The sequence below is a fragment of the Falco naumanni genome, chromosome 3 (genome assembly GCF_017639655.2).
Source record: "Falco naumanni isolate bFalNau1 chromosome 3, bFalNau1.pat, whole genome shotgun sequence".
Lineage (NCBI taxonomy): Eukaryota > Metazoa > Chordata > Aves > Falconiformes > Falconidae > Falco > Falco naumanni.
The window spans coordinates 46,927,718-46,946,040 of NC_054056.1; the positions used below are offsets into that span (position 1 = coordinate 46,927,718).

The 18,323-nt window shown below is 41.8% G+C and overlaps 1 protein-coding gene across 1 annotated transcript in view; it reads right to left on the bottom strand.

Moving 5' to 3' along the window:
* The window catches only part of LPCAT1 (lysophosphatidylcholine acyltransferase 1), a 60,026-nt gene extending 42,175 nt beyond the window's left edge, over window positions 1–17,851 (bottom strand). The window contains exons 1-3 of the mRNA XM_040586441.1: window positions 17,514–17,851; window positions 10,690–10,832; window positions 8,967–9,181 (exon numbers count right to left, since the gene is read on the bottom strand). Of these exons, the coding sequence (XP_040442375.1) occupies window positions 8,967–9,181; window positions 10,690–10,832; window positions 17,514–17,630 (475 nt within the window). The 5' untranslated portion in view covers window positions 17,631–17,851. The remainder of the gene's footprint in view (window positions 1–8,966; window positions 9,182–10,689; window positions 10,833–17,513) is intronic.
* Window positions 17,852–18,323: the final 472 nt, after the last annotated feature.

Consider the following 18,323-nt stretch of genomic DNA (forward strand, 5'->3'; position numbering starts at 1 on the left):
AAAATGAGTCACTGACACTAGTCATATAATCTTCTTTTGTCAAGGAGAGACTTTCCACACTAATGGATTGGCCAGTGCTTAAAGCATGAAGACAAAAACAGTGTAAGGAATTACAGTCCTGTACTCAGCAAAAACGGCTGGTTCTGGTGTTACCCCACTGGCACTTCAGCCAGCAACTCACCAAAATTATTCTGTGGTTCCATGAAACTAATCCATCACATCTTACAGCAAGTTATCAAAGATTCAGCCAGCCTCCAAAAGGTTTTATCCCATAGGTTGCCAAAGCTTAGGAGATAGTATATCAGAGAAAATGTACCATACTCTTGTACTTTTTCCTACATGCCTTCTCTTAGACAATATCCATAGAACAATGCCTGCTAGGGGAGCAAAGATCATCATGGGCCAGCTGGGGTTACTGCTGCAGGAAGGTAAAAACCCCACACTAAACCACAAAACAACCATACATAAAAAAAATAGAAAAAACTCTCCAAAACACAGAACAAGCAATAAGAAAAAAGGCAAAGGAAACCATACCTGGTTTTGTAACTCTGTTCATTTTGTTTCTTAATGATGCTAGTTCCAAGTTTCCCCTACTGCTGCAAATTACTATTCCATAGCAGAAACATTATCAAGTACAAGCACAAAAAAAAAAAAAAAAAAAAAAGAAAGAAAAAAAAAAAGGACTCAAGCATCCTCAGCCTTCACTCTGAAGTTTCTCTTACATTAGGCCCGGCCCAAATGATGGAATTCACATTAAAACAGGTCAAGGAACAAACAAGAGCTCCAAGGCTCTTATCTGAGGGTATGTCGCAAGCAGGGCCTTCTTTATAACACATGAAATTAAGCAAGCAGAGAGATTTTATTTAGAGCAGTATGACAGAAACATCAGACTATGGACAACTTGCCAGTTTTGAGTCTCTAACCACTAATATATTATCTGAAAACTGGACAGACAAGCAGCATTAATGTGGGAGCTTTACTGCTAACAACCTTCCTGAAAGCAAGCTACTGCAATGCTACAATACTCCAAAATAACACACTGCAAATTATCTTACAAATGGACACCACCACAAACAGCAACACACCCATGTGCAAAGAAAAAACTATTATGGTATGCTGAAAGAACAGAGACAACTGAAAGTTTGGTTTCCTATGGATCTGTCTTGCCTGTTGAATTATATGATAAAAAATAGTCTGTGAGGTAAGTTCATTTCTTTTCTTATGGTTTAAACATTGCTTTCATGCAGCCTGCAGAACTTTTGTGTTTTTTAAACCATCATCTTTCTTTCAAATACATGTGATGCTATCAATATTTCAACACATCACATCAAAGCTTAGCTTAGTAGACAGGGTGATCACAAGTCATACTTCCTTAGGGATCAGACTAAACACAATTACAGTTTTAACACGCAACTTAAGATCCTGTAAGACACCAATTATCAAGCTTTTAGTGGCTAAGTTCAACAATTTCAGTGAAATTGAAACTCTCAGTCATCAGTAAGAAACTGAAAGTACATACCAAGGGAAGGCTAGTCCTATACTTGCCTTTCTTCATATACACTTTCCATAACCCCTTTTGAAAACAGAGCACAAGGCTACACAGACCTTTACTCTCACCACCTATTATCATGTTCAGTACATTAACTTGGTACAGGCTTTTAAATTTTCAGATGTTTGTCAATCTGTGCAAGAAATAGTCAGTAGCAGAGCCAACAGTCTGTAAAGAGAAGCTGAGAAACATACCATATATGCAGACAAGGTGAGACTGCTGTTAGAAGTCAAGCTGAAACATCGGGAAGCCTGGAGACAGTACTGTAAGGTCATACATGAGGCAAGAAATAGGCAGGACTAGTGCAAAGTCAGGGCAGGAGCAAAAAGCAGCATACAAGAAAATGCTTCGAACAGCTAGCATACTGAGCAACTAAACAACAGAACTGTGCAACATACTTAACAGAACAATCTTAACTATTTTGCTCATCCATTTAATTGTCCAAGACCAACTGTAACCAGATAGTGAAGACCACAATTCAAGTATTCAGAGATGCTGAAAGATGTGCTTGCCCATCTCCTCTCACTCCATTAAAACCACCCTTAAATTATAAATTCTAGTGGGTGATGGCAAACAGTCCCTCAAGTCACAGAATTGACCTTGCCAGTGTCATTATTCCAGCTTTTTCTCTAGCAGTGTTGGTCCTACTTGAGGTAGTCACTCTCACCCCCAATTTCAGCTCATTACAAGTAGTCCTGAAGACAGGTGACATGCTGTACTCCACCTTCTTAGGCAGGTGCCTGCAATTTAAACATAGTTCATGAAAACTTCTGCCTTGCAGGGCAGCTCGAATGCTATAGATAATCCAACCAATGGAAAGTTGCTCTAGCACAAAGCACCCTTTAAGAGAACCTGCAAGAATTCAGTATTGCTTTAATTACTTGCAGGGTGGTAGCTCCAACTGATTTCAGAACCCTAACTTCAACGCAATCATTTCAAGCGCCAGCTGATGCACAAAATGAAGCTTCTTTCTGATGAGCTGAACACACACAAGTTGGTGTCAATGAACTTCTCAGGGTAACAGGAAAAAGAAACTATTTACAAGCAAATGTCTGTGAGGAAACCCTGCTTCAAATCAAAACATGAAGTACTATTTAACATACAAGAGAAGAAAGTATTGTAACACACCATTTAAGTTATGCTTGACATTTGCAACCATATAGTAGATAAACACATACTGGCAACATCACCTCTGGTCTACAAGGCACGAGAACACAAAAAGCAACAGAACAGCAATGCGGCACTAAATGCTGTTCTTCTAAAACTTATCCATACACACACACATTTTTAAGTAGGTAGTTACACTTTCACCACTGTAGAAACAGCATCAGACTGACAGATCTGCTGCAGAAGTAGAGAATGCTGAACCTGAGACTTTATCTTGGCCTCTCCCACAAACACCACAAAATCCCATCACATACATTCCTCTCATTCACTGAGATGGCAGCCAATAGAGCCAGTACAACTGCCTCTATTTGCATTTAACACAGAGGTAGGTTGTATAATACAGGTAGACTTGCAGTGGGACATCCATTTACAGTACTTACTCCTTGATTTTTCCTACTATGGGAAAAAATACAGATTATTTTTCTAATAGTAGTTGCCCTCTTGTGCATTCTGTATTTAGGGCTTACAAAAACATGAAGGTTAAAAGGTTGAAAAGCACTATCTTGGGCTTAATTTTTAAGAGTTGCCTTACTTGAACATGTTCACAAAGTTCTGAACTCACACCTTTTCTAATGAAGTAATATCTAATGTGAAAACTGCTCTTTTCTGGAGAGAAAAAAAATCCACAAAGGGGTCAGAAGTCTTCTGAAGGTTGGGGGGGTGCGCAGGGGGGAGCGGAATAATTACGGTTCCAGAATAAAATAGCTTCCTTTGTATAGGGACAAAGGCCTTCCAAATGGAAAAAAACTCAAGCACCCATGCAACAAATACACAAAGTTGTATCAGTGCACAAAAATGAAGTCAATCAAAAATAGGATCTTTTCCACTTGGCGTTATATTGTTCTTACAGAAATAGCATTATTTTAGTCACGTTACTGTACAAGAGATTTGTAAAGTTAGTGGTAGTATCTTATTAGAACAACAATCATTCACAGAAAATATACTTTTTTGACCCAGCCCTGAATCAACCACTAAAGCTAAATGTGCTGAGAACAACCTCTCAATTTGACTAAATGCTTAGCAGATGGACCACCTGACAGAACAGATACCAAGTATTCCTGGTATAGTGGCAGTGTTAATGGGAAAGTTCTCCCTATTTCCAAAGGGAAAGGCAAGAAACATGCAGTCTGTAGGACAAAGAGAGGTCAGAAGTAGGAGGTAAATAATCAGTGTTCTCTATCTTCAACAGAAGTAAATTCTGTGGGGTTTGGGTTGGTCTTTCATAATGTGATCTATTTTCTTTAAGGACTCCTTGAGAGACAAAGACCCTTTTCATATCACAAAGATTGCTGTTTGCTTTCACACCTGCAATACCGGTATGAGGGCATGGCTGTATGTTTTAGCTTTCTGCTTCCAGTCTAAAAAGTATTTTATTAGGCAGTTGTGTTGATTTGCATTTTTCCTATATACTGTAGTTTGTATTTTCCATAAATGACATTAATTAGGATGCTTAAAAAAAGAAATGGTGGTTTAGGCATTCCAGTAGCAGTTTAAATGAGAAAAAACTGTAAATGAATTTATGGTGGAAAAAAATAATCCAACAAGTCCAGGATTCCAACCCAACAATACACAGGTGACTGCAGCAGTCTCTCCAAGGGAGCTCCTATGAAGATTGAATTATTGCAGGACCATCTGGGTACCTAGTCTGGAAGAAACACTGAACTTTGAAATGGAAGTTTTTACAAAAGAGGATGAAATGGATAAGCTTGGCAATAACTTCAAGATGCTCCTCAGAACTGGGGAGCTCATTTGTGTACTCAAGGCAGGCTACAATACAAACATAGCACAGGATGTTGGCATTCAAGCTGGTGACCTTAGCAGTGTTCAAGCTGCTGATTTACAGCATATAAAGAGAAGAAATCTATGTTGCCTTCACCTTACAGCAGGTTTTTCCAAAAGGGGTTTAAGGATTGTTTTGATGCATCTCAGAAGTATTTAAATAAGAGATACTCACTGCAAAGCTATGGGTCTACCACGGTTCTCTTCCTTGTGTGCTTTGCAAGGTATGGGGGAAGTACTGGGGTGAAGGACTGGAGGATCAGGTTGCATAACAGAGCTCATGACTAAGTAATCTGGCATCTTTTAAGTTCTGAGATGTAAACATACCTAGCTACCACAGCATAAATACTTCCCACTGAATTACTACTTGTCTTTTAGCCATGATGCTCAAGAAAGGCTTATAGAGCACTTTCAAAAAGATTAACTTGAACAGAAAAAAAAAAGAAATCCTAAGTTTACTACATGTGGAAAAAAACACAATAGAATTGATAGTTTTTGCAGCACCGTATAATTCTCCCTTCCTCTATAGCACTTTTATATTCTGCAAAGTACAAATTACCTCCTACCCCTTTATAATCTTAAACTAACATATCCCTCTATTCATTTCACAGGTACCGACTTCCTCTCTTTTTCAGAGGGTGAGGTTACAGATGTCAAAAAGTTGCTTGAAGTTGAAATTAGCTCTTCACCTTAAATTTGGTTTTTAAAAGTTCAGACCACATAACATGTTTGAATCATAGAAGTTATCCAACAAAAATGCCACCAAATCATATTTACTGACAAATCCCTTTTCCTTCTTATTTATTTCTGCAGTAGTACTGACCACTTCAGCAATAAAAAAAATAATTTTTCTAGGTTGCTTTACCAGGCAGAAATAAGGCAGTGAAGTCTAACTATCCAGAACCTATGCAACAAGCTTGTCCTGACTGAAGGGGGGGGGGGGGGGGGGGGGTACAGTAGACAAAACAGGAAAGTTTAAGGACCTGTGCTGATCAACGAACTGATCCAAGTTTTTCAGCCACCGTTAAGGTGCAACAGATTCCTAGATATCATCTACCCTGGGCTGCACACCAAGCTTCACACCTCAACCTATAAAAACTCTGGAAGGCCACTGAGCAGAAACTCATGTCCTTCAGCATTGTGGTGATGTGCTCCATCTGTTCTGGAATTCTCTGATTACTGGGGTTTTTTTGTGATCATTGAAATCTCATTTATATTTGGGCAAGCAGTTTCTCCTCAGAGTTTGTTAACCTAGCATGTGTGCTAAGTAGGTAATTTTCTTCAGTACCGACCACTAACTGAAGAGATTATAACTTTGTCAGAGCAAAAGACCATTTTTAAATTTGGGGTTTTTTTTCTTTTCTTTGTTTTCCTAAAAAGAATAAAGTTGTCCGAAAGAGTCACAAGACTTAAGACTGCTTCTGAAATTGGACTTTGTGGTTCTGGAGGGCTGCCTTTAAGTTAAGAAGCAATAAAACACTCATACACAAACACACTTGTGGAATACTTCCAATCCATGAAGAACAGGCTTTTAATTATCTGGACTTAAAAAGTGGATCAAAAGCTTAATATTCCATGACTGGCAAACTAAGGGTAACAATAACACAGGCAGCTGCTCCAGCAATCTATTAAAAAAATATATACTTTCAGAACCAATCTTGCTAACTAGCTAGCAGATATTTTTGTGCCTGCTAAAGCACTTGATTCCTCTGGTACAAAACATAAAATGTCCTGATGAACACTGTCATTACATTGAAAAGCCAACTTACATCATGTTTGGATATTCCGGATGAAGATCTACTCTTCACCCAAAGTTCTCATTTTTGGAAATCATCTTAGAATTTCCTCTGCTGCTTCATTTTTTTACATGCTGAAATCTGCTCCCAAAGTCAAACAAATGTACTTTATTCAAAACTTCCCAGAGATTCTGAATGACCATTAACAAACTCAGTTAAGAGACAGCAAGGTTAGGATTATCAATAGATGGCTCCAAAACTTCACTGGAGATGGTACAACAAGTTTGCAAGATTTACAAAATTGAAGAACACAAACAATTCTGACCTCTCTGGGATAAATTCTAGATTAATGTCTAGAGTGTTGACAATTCACCATGTAATCCAAGAAGAAATGACAACCATTTCACAGATAACATAAGAGAAACACCAGTGGTCCAATAACATGAAATACATTTTTTTTGTGTGTGTATGTAGAAAAGTGTAAACAACATTGGAATTAAAATGATAGATCAAAGGAAGAGAGCACAATCAGTACCATCTGCTTCACAGGAAACCTTTCAAGCAGTAAATTAAAAAAAAAAAATCACAACTTTACTCCACTGGAAAGTTTTCACTAAATTTTAAGCCAAACTAATCATTACATTACTTACCTCTCTGTTAAGGTCCACTTACTTTAATAACACAAACTTCTGTAATATTGCATGTATAAAAGTACTCCTTTAAAAACAAAACAGGTTTTTGAACTCTGAATCCCAGTTACTACCTTTGCCATGCCTCATTTCCATGGCATTCTTCTGAACACTTCATAAGGGACTACATATTTTTTGTGACTGCATGACAAAGCAACAAAATACTCATTTACTTGTCTGCACTGTACAACAATATTCCATCAAATCATCATATGTGGTGTCCTGGGTCTTCTGTTTTTCTGTAACTGATTTTGCTTATATATGAACAAAATTAACTGAATTGTTTTTAAAACTTACTGTAGTCAGTTTAGACTTTCAGTTGAATCCTTTAAAAGATACTTAAAAGTAGGTATAGAGCAAGTAGTTTGAACTATTCAATATGCATTATTTGTGCTACGTTCAGTGTAACTACAACCTCCATACCCCTACAGATTCTCCTCAGGCTCATCTATTACATGGGATAGTTAAGGTGCTATTATAGCACGCTGTCAAATGCCTTTCTGCCATTTCATCACATTTCAGCAACAGAACATGGCCTGGGTTACCTCATGTAGCTTGGATCCTCCAAACAGTCCAGCTGCAAGTAAAGGAGAGCTCCACATGGAGTACTTTATGTTTTTGAGCTAGCAACTATAACTAAGGAAGGTGATAAATCTGCCCCTACATCTATGGCTGGACCGCTCCTACAGCCCAAGTTGGCCTGGATACACCTATACTGTACAGGAGTGTCAACATACAGTCTTCACAACAGTATCTTCTTTCAGTATTGGACAAGGGACTTCAATTTCTTTTTGTTTTCACATTATGCTTGTTTGCATACACTTGTTTTTAAAAACACATGCCTACGTCCTTTTTGTACAACATACCTATTCATTTTTACACAGATTTTTCGCTGCCACAGACTTTTACTAAACTCTGATAATCATGTATTAAGTGAAATAGAGATACAGCTACAGTGCTGGCCTGAGCTTTATCTGATACAGAGAGACCTCTATACCAAGGGACTCCCTACAAGAAGCTTCTAGATGTAACCACTCAACATTTGTGGCCATGTCTCAGCTTCTGGTTTTGAATATGTCCTTAAAACTACACTGTCTAATTAAATTATAGGAGAATGTCAACACCAACAGCCTGATTCCACTTACTTGCAAAGGAACTCAAAGCTTTTATTTAGACTTTTTAATTTAAAAGTCACTACCCAAGGCCAAAGCAAAAATCTTTTTGTCTTTTTTATGTTACCTTAAAATCTACATGAGGCACAAGAAGATTCTTTGAACTTTGCTGGTCCCTAGACATGACATAGTGGGTTTCTCTAAAACACTTACACACAGACTTTGGTTAGAAATCGACAAGCCTAAAAGCTTACACATTTTTTTCAGCACAACTGCACCAAAAGTCACAGGTCCCCCTCAAGCCTTTGTGAGAATCTACACTGATAATTTCAAAGATAGCATTCAAACACTACTAACTTGGGCACCTGTGTTTTTTAGAGATGAGCAAGAGCAGACTGTTGTGTACTCAGTGTAAATCTAACACCCTGCTTGAAACAAACTTATTGATGCACAAAGGATTAGCAGTACTCCCTTCAAGGCAGGGTATCATTCAGAGAAGACAACACACATTTCTGGAATGGCACCCCAGCTCACACCAAGAAAGTTTCAGTGGACTTTCTCTCTAGCCTCACCCTTTGCTTCTATAGACCCATCCTAACTTGCCTTTCTATTTGTCAGGTCTCAAAATGTTGCAATTTCACTGCAGATTTACCACGAGTTCTATAGGATTGTTTTGATTTGTACAGTGATTCACCTTTGGAGACAAGGGGAAAAAAAAACACAACAAAATCCCCCCCCAATTTTTCCTACTGATATTCAAATTAGACCAGTAAAAAAAAAAACCCACCCAAAAACAAAACCACAAAAAAGCCTCCAAATCTCACCATATATTATAGCAAAGTTTGGTGTTTCAGGCCTTCTCATACACAACCAGTGAATTTCCTAAGTAATCATTTTTAATTGTTCTTGAAAAATTAAGTATCTACCAACTTACTTCCCCAAACAGGAATATCTTTGCTTTCTGCTTTCATCACAATGGAGGCAAAGGTCATAGTTACTGGAATGGCATCAAAGTAGGAAGAATGGGGAGCCACAGTTAATATCGCTGCTTCCGCCGGCAATGCCCGTCTGCCTTTTACATTTATCCAATGGAATCCACCAGCAAGCCACATCATTCTCATGATTGCTTTCAACAAAATATCCACTATCCTGTGAAGAATTGAGAAAACAGTTATGCTGCCACAGGAACACTTCAAAATAATGAACAGAAAAAACAACACAAAAAAACTTGGTAAGCATGATGAAAGTACAGATACGATATGCTATTTCAATTGAGCAGGAACACTGCACAGAGCTTTTGTTTTCTCTTTCTCAGCAGATTTAAGACCACTTTAAAGGTAAGGTGCTGTTCAATTTCATTTCATGCCTGAATACTAATGCTTTTTAATCACAGATTAAAGATTGGCATTTATTTAATCACTAAATTAATTTTGATTCAGACTACTGTTGTGTTTATTCTGTACAATGTCTAATAATGCTTCCTAGTAACACCAAAAAAGCTCTAATAAACCGAGTCCTGAAAAATGCTACTGGCATATTGCTAGAATGCAACAACCCTGATTCTTGAGTTTGAGTCTACCCAAACAAAACAGCGGAGAAAGGAGGACATAGATTCTCAAACACGGGGATGCCTACAGACCGTATTTGGGAGCTCTGGAAATACTTTACTTTTGTCCCTTTTCCTCATCTCCTCCTAAAGCATTTTGGGGGTTTTTTTGATGGGGTTTTGTTTGCTTGTTTTTTAAAACACCAGTCATGAAAAGAGACACATTTGCTTTGAACCAATGGAGTGCCAAAACCAACACCACAAATTGTTGTACTCACAGGGACTGGAGGCTGGTGAGAAGGGTGACCCTGAAAATGGGATGAAATGGGGGATGGAAATCTTAAAAGCTTCAAAATAACTGCATGCAATATGGAAGGCAATCCTTTATTCCTTTTGTTATTATACTGATACAATTCCAAATGAAATTTCAAGTGACATGCCTCTGGTTCTCTATTTCTTTCCTTCCTGTGATGCAAAATAGAGTCAGCTTCCCTCATGCTAGTGCCAGCTCCTAATTTTCAAGTGTTCTATGGAAGAGGTGATACACTCCTTTCTTGCTCCTCAAATGGCAGTTTTCATGGATGGGTGAACACTGTCTTGCATTCTACCTTAATCAGCATTCCAATATCAAAGCAAGCACATACTTATTAATAAGCACCAAAGCATGGGGCAACCCCTCAAGAGAATCAACAGAGGTTTTGTCAATTCATCACAGGGTAGCAAACAATGGGGTGAAGCAATTTAAAACAACAATTTAGAATATGAAATCCAGGCACATTCTGTAGTGTCAATCTTCATAACAAGAAGTTGACATTACAGGAGTAACCAAATTGAAGGATGTCACAATGAGTCTTCACACTACATCCTCAATAAAGGCAAGAGGCCAGAGATGATAACATTTTTCTCCCTGTAATTACTGGGTCACCTGGTAAATCAAACAGTTGAGGTATTTTTAGTTTCCTATCTGAAGAAAGCGTTTAAATAATATTTTTTGTATTTTTCTTTTGAAGAGAAAAGCAGGTCTGTGGGACAGATATCAGGTATTTCCAATCTTCTCTATTTCAAACTGCTGAACTGATTTTCTTAGTATTTCACCACATCACTGACTTACTTTCGCCACCAGGAGAGGGGCTTTTCAAGCTCTCGCTCGTCAGATCCCATTGAAGCAACGAATGCAAAAGGCCAGGCCAGCAACATCATAAAAGCAGCAAAGAAGAGTCGGATAGGAAACAGAGTCAAAGTCATGAAGGCAATCTGCAAAATCCAAACAAATGCATTATTCTAAGACAATCCTGGACTGAAGAAACCAGCGATTCCTACAAAAAGATCTGAAGTCTTAACTTCAAAATATCTAATGTTAAAACCGGAATACACTTCAATTCCAAACAAATAATTGTGGTGTATATGTAACAATTTTGTATTCACTGATCTTAAGCATAGCTGAAACACAGTACACTCTTTAAAGTTAAAGCAGTCTTAGCTTTCCACACTTCAAACCCTGTTTGTCAGTGAATGTATCGGCATACTCTTTTCCCTTTCTGCAGCCTCACATTAAGTAAATATTTAGCATGGGTGTGTTGTAAATCTTACTGCACTACAGAGAAGTCAGTCCAACACAGCAGCTCCCAGACAGTGATGTGCATTTCTTCAGCAGGGTGCATTCACAGGGCAATACAGGACCCAACCTGGAAAGCTCTTCCAAGACTGAGAAGGCACCAGTTCCTGTCTTGTATGTTACTGGAACCAGAAGCTGTGGGGAACCACAGTGAGCAACACTGTGCAAAGACCTCTGGACAAACATCCAGGCACGCCGAGTTTAATAACTTATCTGTTATTATGAGTTTAATAACTTATCTGAGTAAGTTCCAGGTCTGTGCTAACAGGCACAACCCCCTGGAAAGCAGAGGTTTTCAAGAAGTTATCCTCCCCTAGGAAGCCATGGTGAACCTAGCCACTTCTGCACATCCTCCCAGCACTGTAGTTCTGAGAGCCCATTTCCAGCCAGTCAGCACTCTGTCTTCAACTGTGGTGAAAAACACGTCATGTTGGAACTTCTCCTACAGTCTTTTGAAGAATTCTCCCCAAAGTAGGGCCTTTCCTGAGCTGTTTGGAGTTGGTCCCAACTGTCCTCCAAAAAAAATATCTTAGCAACTATCTGTGCAATGATCCACTTGCTCCAGGAAACAGTTCCAGAAGCCAAGAACCCCATCTTTCTCACTCAAAGGACAGGAAGAAAGAAAAACAGCTCTTAAAGCGGCAGAGGGTACAGATTCAGGAGACTGGCTAAGGGACAGAGAGGGAACTGAAAACTGTTTGAAGCTGACTGGGGTAGCACCAGTGTTCCTCAAGCTGTACAATGGAGGCTAGCATAAGATGAAGAAGACACTGAAACAGAAGGGTCATGTAAAGAAAGAGAATTCAAGAGTAAATATGCTATTCACAGGTGCACTAGATGACATAGAAAAGCACTTTTCAGCATCACAAGGGCTAGGCAAGGATGAGTAATGAGGCATTATGTACTGTCTCACGTTGTGCTTAATCTGATGCATCTCCAGGCTGCTGTGGAAAGCATTATTCAACTACTACTTCTTGTTCCTGATGCAGATCTAGTCATCATGCAGCTTAGTTTCCCACTGATCAGTTCCTGTTTCCTCTCACTTCCCGAAACAGCTCAATAACCAAGTCACCCTGTAGCTGCACAGATCTGCAAACCTAGGGTAGGGGCAGGGAACACACAGCAGGAGAAAAGTTTCAAGCCTTAAGCTACCAGCCCAATGCAATGTCAGATTTTACAGTGATGGTTCAGACTCCGCACCATCATCTCATAACCACCATCACCTCACTCCCCAAACCAGAACTCCAGTCCCCAGGTGGACTGCTTCAGTTTGCAGAAGTGGAAGAAAAGGCATTTTTTTCTTAGATACATTAGTTTCCCAGATGAATCAGTATAACTTCTTTAACTGCAGTGTGAGGTCACGCAGCGCTGCATGCGTAGAGAAGACCACCATGTCTGGCAGCAAATAGGGGAACACTCATCTGCAAACTGGAAAAAGAGAAAGCAGTTGCTTTCTAATCTCATAAAAAGAGAAGGACCAGCTGTTGAGAAAGAAGAGAAACAAAATGCAGGTGAGGACAACGTCTTCTGGGATTCACACCTGCTCCCTCACACTCCTCAAAGTCTCTTCCTACACCAGGGCAAAGCAAAAAGTCCTTTGCATCTCTGTAGCAATCCTTTGTATCAAGATCACTTTAGACCCACATCATAGAACAGAGGCAGCAGTTACATCTGTAAGGTTGTGAAAGATGGCATATCTTTGTGGAAAATGCCTCTTGGTCTTCTGTGTCCAAAGACAGCAGTGGTGGAAATGGCTAGCAAGAAGCAGTTCCAAGTACACAGGTGTGCAGTGTCTGGCTGTGACACCGGCCTCTTTTTTAGCAGGGGGTACTGCAGGACCTGTCTGCACAAGATAACTTGGTGGTAGTAGTAATATGTTTGACCCCTGAAGGAGGTCAGGAATCAAAGACACTAACATTTGAAAAGTAGTTCAGTCTACATCTATGTTCAGACACCTTCCTGGGTAAGAAAGCTTCTATCCTCTAAAACCTACATACAGTAGTACTGTCCCCACTGGCCACCGTCAGAGATCAGAATGCAGGAGACATACACTCCTGGTCTGACCTTGTAGAGACATCTTTTTTCAGTAATCATATATCTACATATTTAGGATATTCACCCAGACATGTTTTCTATTAAAATTACAAATTCTATTTGGTAATAAGTCGTATGTAAACACTTTTAGATACATTTAAAAAACCCTAAAGGTCCATCTGGAGCTATACCCTTGGGAGGTTTGGTTCGTCACCAGTTTTCTCAAGAGGGGTTTGACTACAGCTCATTTAACATTTTCTAGTCTACAGGATCCTACCTTAGGTTTTCAGAAGTTGCAGTGTATGCTGTGAAAGACCCATGGGCAGCAGGAAGGGAGAGGATGGTCTTAAAGCTTGTAACAGAAGGCTGCCCTGGGAAACTGTACTCCACTCTTCCGTCAGAAGGGCTTCAATCTGATGTAAGGCAAGTCACTTAAATTAAATAGGTATCATACATTCTCACTTAGAGACTGCATTCAGATTTGAGTAGGAACTTCAAATGAAGGTATAAAATATGAAGTGAAGTCCTCTCTAAGTTCTCCAAAACATCAGGTTGTACATGTCTAAACACTGAGCAAGAGAATCACAGAGTACCCTTGTTTCTCCTTCTATATGTCTCCATTTCCTGTCTTGAAAGTCAGCATCATACCTCTCACGCACAGAGAAGCTGAAGAAATGCATCTTCGAAATTGAAGATACAGTGGGAAACATCATTAAAAAACAGTTTATTCACAACAAAATTTCCATGGCTTATTACAAATTAATGGTCACATATTGAACAAAGAAAATAATGAACTGCATATTTAACACTGTAGAGGTTTTGGTTTTTCTGTTAAACATATCAAGACAGAGACTACGTCTTGCCCCACACATTCACTAACTTACTGTTATCATCCCTATAGCCTCAATTCACCAAAGATGGCACTGGGAAGAACTAGAAATTCATCCCTCAACAATTCTCTTACTACCTGCTTTCCCACTCTACAAGTTCCCTGATTGACGCAATCATGGAGATAAATACAGGAGTAGAAACTTCCATGTGTAACTAAGCCAATCTAACAGAACACTGCTGCTAAAGAGTGTGGTCCTGTTCCCTCTTCCCTCAATCCTCCCCTTGAGTCAGATCTAGCACTTATCTGAGCTTGCAACAAGCCAGTACAGCTCATTAGAGTGAAGAAAAGCAATCCCAGCAAAAGGAAACAATTAGAATAGAGAAAAACACAATAATATGCTAGTTTAATGAGCCAAATCAGCTCACCAAGGCACCAGAGGAACACCAGCGTAGGTGCAATGAATGGGCCAGAAACACTGGAAGCAAGGAAAAAGGCATCACATTGTGTTAAGAAGTGGCAGGGAAAAAAAGCTACAAACACTTTGTGACAGCTTCAGTAATGCTTCTGCCTGTTCTGCAGAGGTAACTAGAACCTAGAGCTCTGACTTATGTGATAGGTGCCCGGATGATGTTAGGATGAACAAAATTCATAGTTAATGAAATAGTCTGCCCTTCTTCCAGAAAGGATGTTTATTACAGTACTGAAATGAAACAGGTAGCTTCAAGAATGACCCCCACTGTCACCCTCAGATCTGAGTAAAATAACCATCATTTCTACAGGAAAACCTAAGACTCAGTTCTCAAATAGCCTTACTGCTTTTACACTCCTGTTCACTACCAATTTTTATAACGTAAGTAAAAGATGATACGGCACTGATGGATTTCTTTTTTGCCATTTTTCTTCCTCTTTGTGGTTGTTTTGTCCTCTTACTTTCTACCATTTTTCACTCTAACAGTCTCAGGCTGAAATGTGTAAAGATGCATTTACTTTAGCTTTTTTTGCTCATTAACAGAACTCAATCTAACCTCTCGCAGAGTGCAGAATGAAGGAGGGATGAGGTGGTAGTGAAAATAATGGGGCTATCTGGCAGATCATCAGCAACAGACTGCCAAACAAAGCAGTCTTCTCTCCGAGTCCCGTGTGCTTACCAACTTCTTCACGTACCTCTAGTCCCTACATGTTCCTAACCTTCCTTGACAGGCTTTGCAGTCCTAGGACTCACCCCTGTTAAGATTCACAGGGCAGACAGAAAAACCTGTGACACAATATGCACCTACAGCTGAACAAGACGTGAGTTTAGCTATAACACTTCACACTGAAACCTCAGCAGCAGTCCAGGACTGGATGGAAGAGAACACACGTTGCTGTAATTCACTGTAAAGCAGCCTCCCCATTCAAGAAATTTCCCTTTCTGTGAGAGCAGCATTTCTCCTATGTGGAACAGTTGCACAGCCTTCTTTAACAGCCTCTATCTGAAGCACAACTTTTAATCAGCAAAGAGGTTAGGAAAGCACAATTAAGGCAAAGAAGAAAATCCATCGTGGTTCTGTATGCCAGCTTGCGTTCTTCCTCCTCATATAAAACTGCAACAATAAGACTGCAAGAAAGGGTGGGTTAAATAATTCTGTGCTGCTGCACATCAATAAAACTGCTCACTCAAAAAGCAAGACCGAGCCGCACTCTTTGGTGAGGCTACTCCTTTGGTCTGCACACTGTAAAAACCACTAGTTTTAAACACATCTTATAGTTTTCATTGAAAATAACAAATCCTTGAAATCCAGCTGCAAAGCTTATGTCTCATACAGATTTACAGTGCAGCCCACACAAAAGGCAGGTATGTTCGTCAACCAGTCACTTCACTGGTGAGACAGCTAAAAGGTCTGTTAGGACTAACAACAGATCAGCAACACTAGTAGTTCCTATGAGACTCAACACTGCAAAATCCATGAACTGGTACTCTGCCCTCCCAAAGGTATTTTTAAAGTTGCTTATAAACAACCAAGTAGAAAGCAAAATTAAAAAGATACATTAACACTGCAAAATAAAACATCGTTATTATCATAATTAGACACGGTCCTAGTCCATAGGAACATATACTATCTTTGCTTGTTTCTGCTCCCTGAAAGACTTCTACCTGGTTCATTATATAGAATAAGTGACTTAAGGAACAAAGTAAGGTTACATGGGAAAGAAATCATTACAACAGTGCAATTTATTGAGGAGGCTTTCGGTATAAAGTGCATGAGGCAAACGGCACAAACCTTTTCTCCTTTCTCCCATTCAATTTGTGAGTAATCACTGAATACATACTGGGAAACCCGATTACAAAAAAAAAAAAAAGTAAAAACCTTTTCCAATGGAGTCTACTATGAATTCTTTGGCTGCTCGATACTTAACATGAGGCACATTCCCATGTTTTGTAAGTCAGGCCATACATGTCATTTTGTTAAGTATCTGGACAGCAACAGGGCAATGCAACAATGAACTTCACTCAGAATGTTAAGTAAATTGAAGATTGATCTAAAGCACCTTGATCTGAGACATTCAACATTAGTGGATCTTAGTTTCCATGTTGATAATAGTTAGTGTAGGCTGTTAGGCCCCCAAAACAACTGCTTTAAGGAACTGAAGCATTACAGTAATAAAATTAATAGAAACGGTCAACCCCTAGTAAAGGTGAATCTTTGACGGTATTTCTTTGTCCAGCGAGTGACCCAGATCTTACCAAAAGCTTAAGACAACGGGCATGCACTCTGAATATCCAACCACCTACTGTGAGGTGATCAAGTAAGAGGCACGGAGGGAACAAAAAAAAAAAAAGTAAACAAAAAGGCATACAACTGCAAATCTGCATCTTAATACCGATTCCTGTCATCTCACACTACCTGTTCAATGCCACCTGTACAATTACACTACCTGTACATTACACCACAGAGATTATTTACCCAGGGGCCAAACTTCAGATGCACGGGATGCCTCGGCCCAGAAATACCTTAACATAACGCTAGAAAAGAGTGCCTCCACAGGACTGCTCGCCTGCCCTCCATGTAAAAAAAACACCACAAAATCATTTTTAAAGACCCGAACAAAGATGTTTGGGTTTTTTTTTTTGATTTTTTTTTTTTTAAGAAAGCGGCGGTGAAGTTCAGGCACACGCCCTCCGCGCGGCGGGTGCCACAGCGGCCGCTGGCCCCGCGCCCCCCGCCGCCTCACGGCCGCCCCCAGCCGCCGCCCGCCCCCGCCCAGCGCCCGCCGCAGCCCCCGCAAGCCCGGCTTGCGCGCACACGCACCGCTCCGGTTCTCCCCGGTCCCGCCGCCCACGGCGCCTCACAAAGCGCCGGCGGCAGGGTGCCCCCGCCCGCCGCAGGACGCGGCCCGCCAGCCGATGCGCCGCGGCGGACGCGCGGCAGGAGGCGGCGGCGGGAAGGGGGGGCCGGGCCCCGCACGCCCCTACCTTGGCTTTCTCCAGGGGGCTGAGGCGCAGCTGGTGCACGAAGGGGCTCCGCGGCGGCGGCCCGCGCTCCCGGCTGCCGGCCACGCAGCATCCCCGGCCACGGCTGCTCAACTTCATGGCGGGGCAGGACTACGGGCAGCCCAGAACGGGAGAGGGCGCGGGGGCTGCGCGGCGAACGCTAGTCCCCGAGTAACGGCGGCGGGCGGGCACCGGCGGCCAGCTCGCTCGCCACTAGACGCCGGCCCCCGCCCTCCCGCGGACCCGCGCATGCGCCCTGCGCGCCGGCTACAGCGGCTCGCCCGGGCGCCGGTTTCCGCGTCGGGGGGTGGGGGGAGCGCGCGCACCCGCCCTCCCCTCGCCGCGTGCCGCCGCGCGCGCCCTCGCGCGCCCACCCACCCACTTCCCGGCCCGTCCCCTCGGGGCATGCTGGGAGCGCGGCCCCGCCCGTCGCCCCCCGAGGCGCCGCCCGGCCGGCGGGTGGTGGGGGCGCCGCCCGGCGGGCTGAGGGGGCGCCGCCCGGCCGCGGCGGGGGCAGGCCTGACGCCGTGTGGCGGGTGGGAGTCGCGGGGAGCGGCTGGGGGGGCACCGGCAGCTGGGGCGGCGGCGGGGAGCTGCCGCCACCCCTCAGGTGCTCCCCGGGGCCGGCGCTGGCGCCTCGCTCGGGCCCCAGAGCGGGGGTGCTGCTGGCCGTGGGACAGGTGAGGGGAATTTAAAAAAAAAAAAAAAATCAGAAATAAAAAGGGCTAAGGGGAGTCTCGCTGAGGTGGTTCTTGGATGCTGCAGCAGTAACGGCACGGGCGATCGATAACT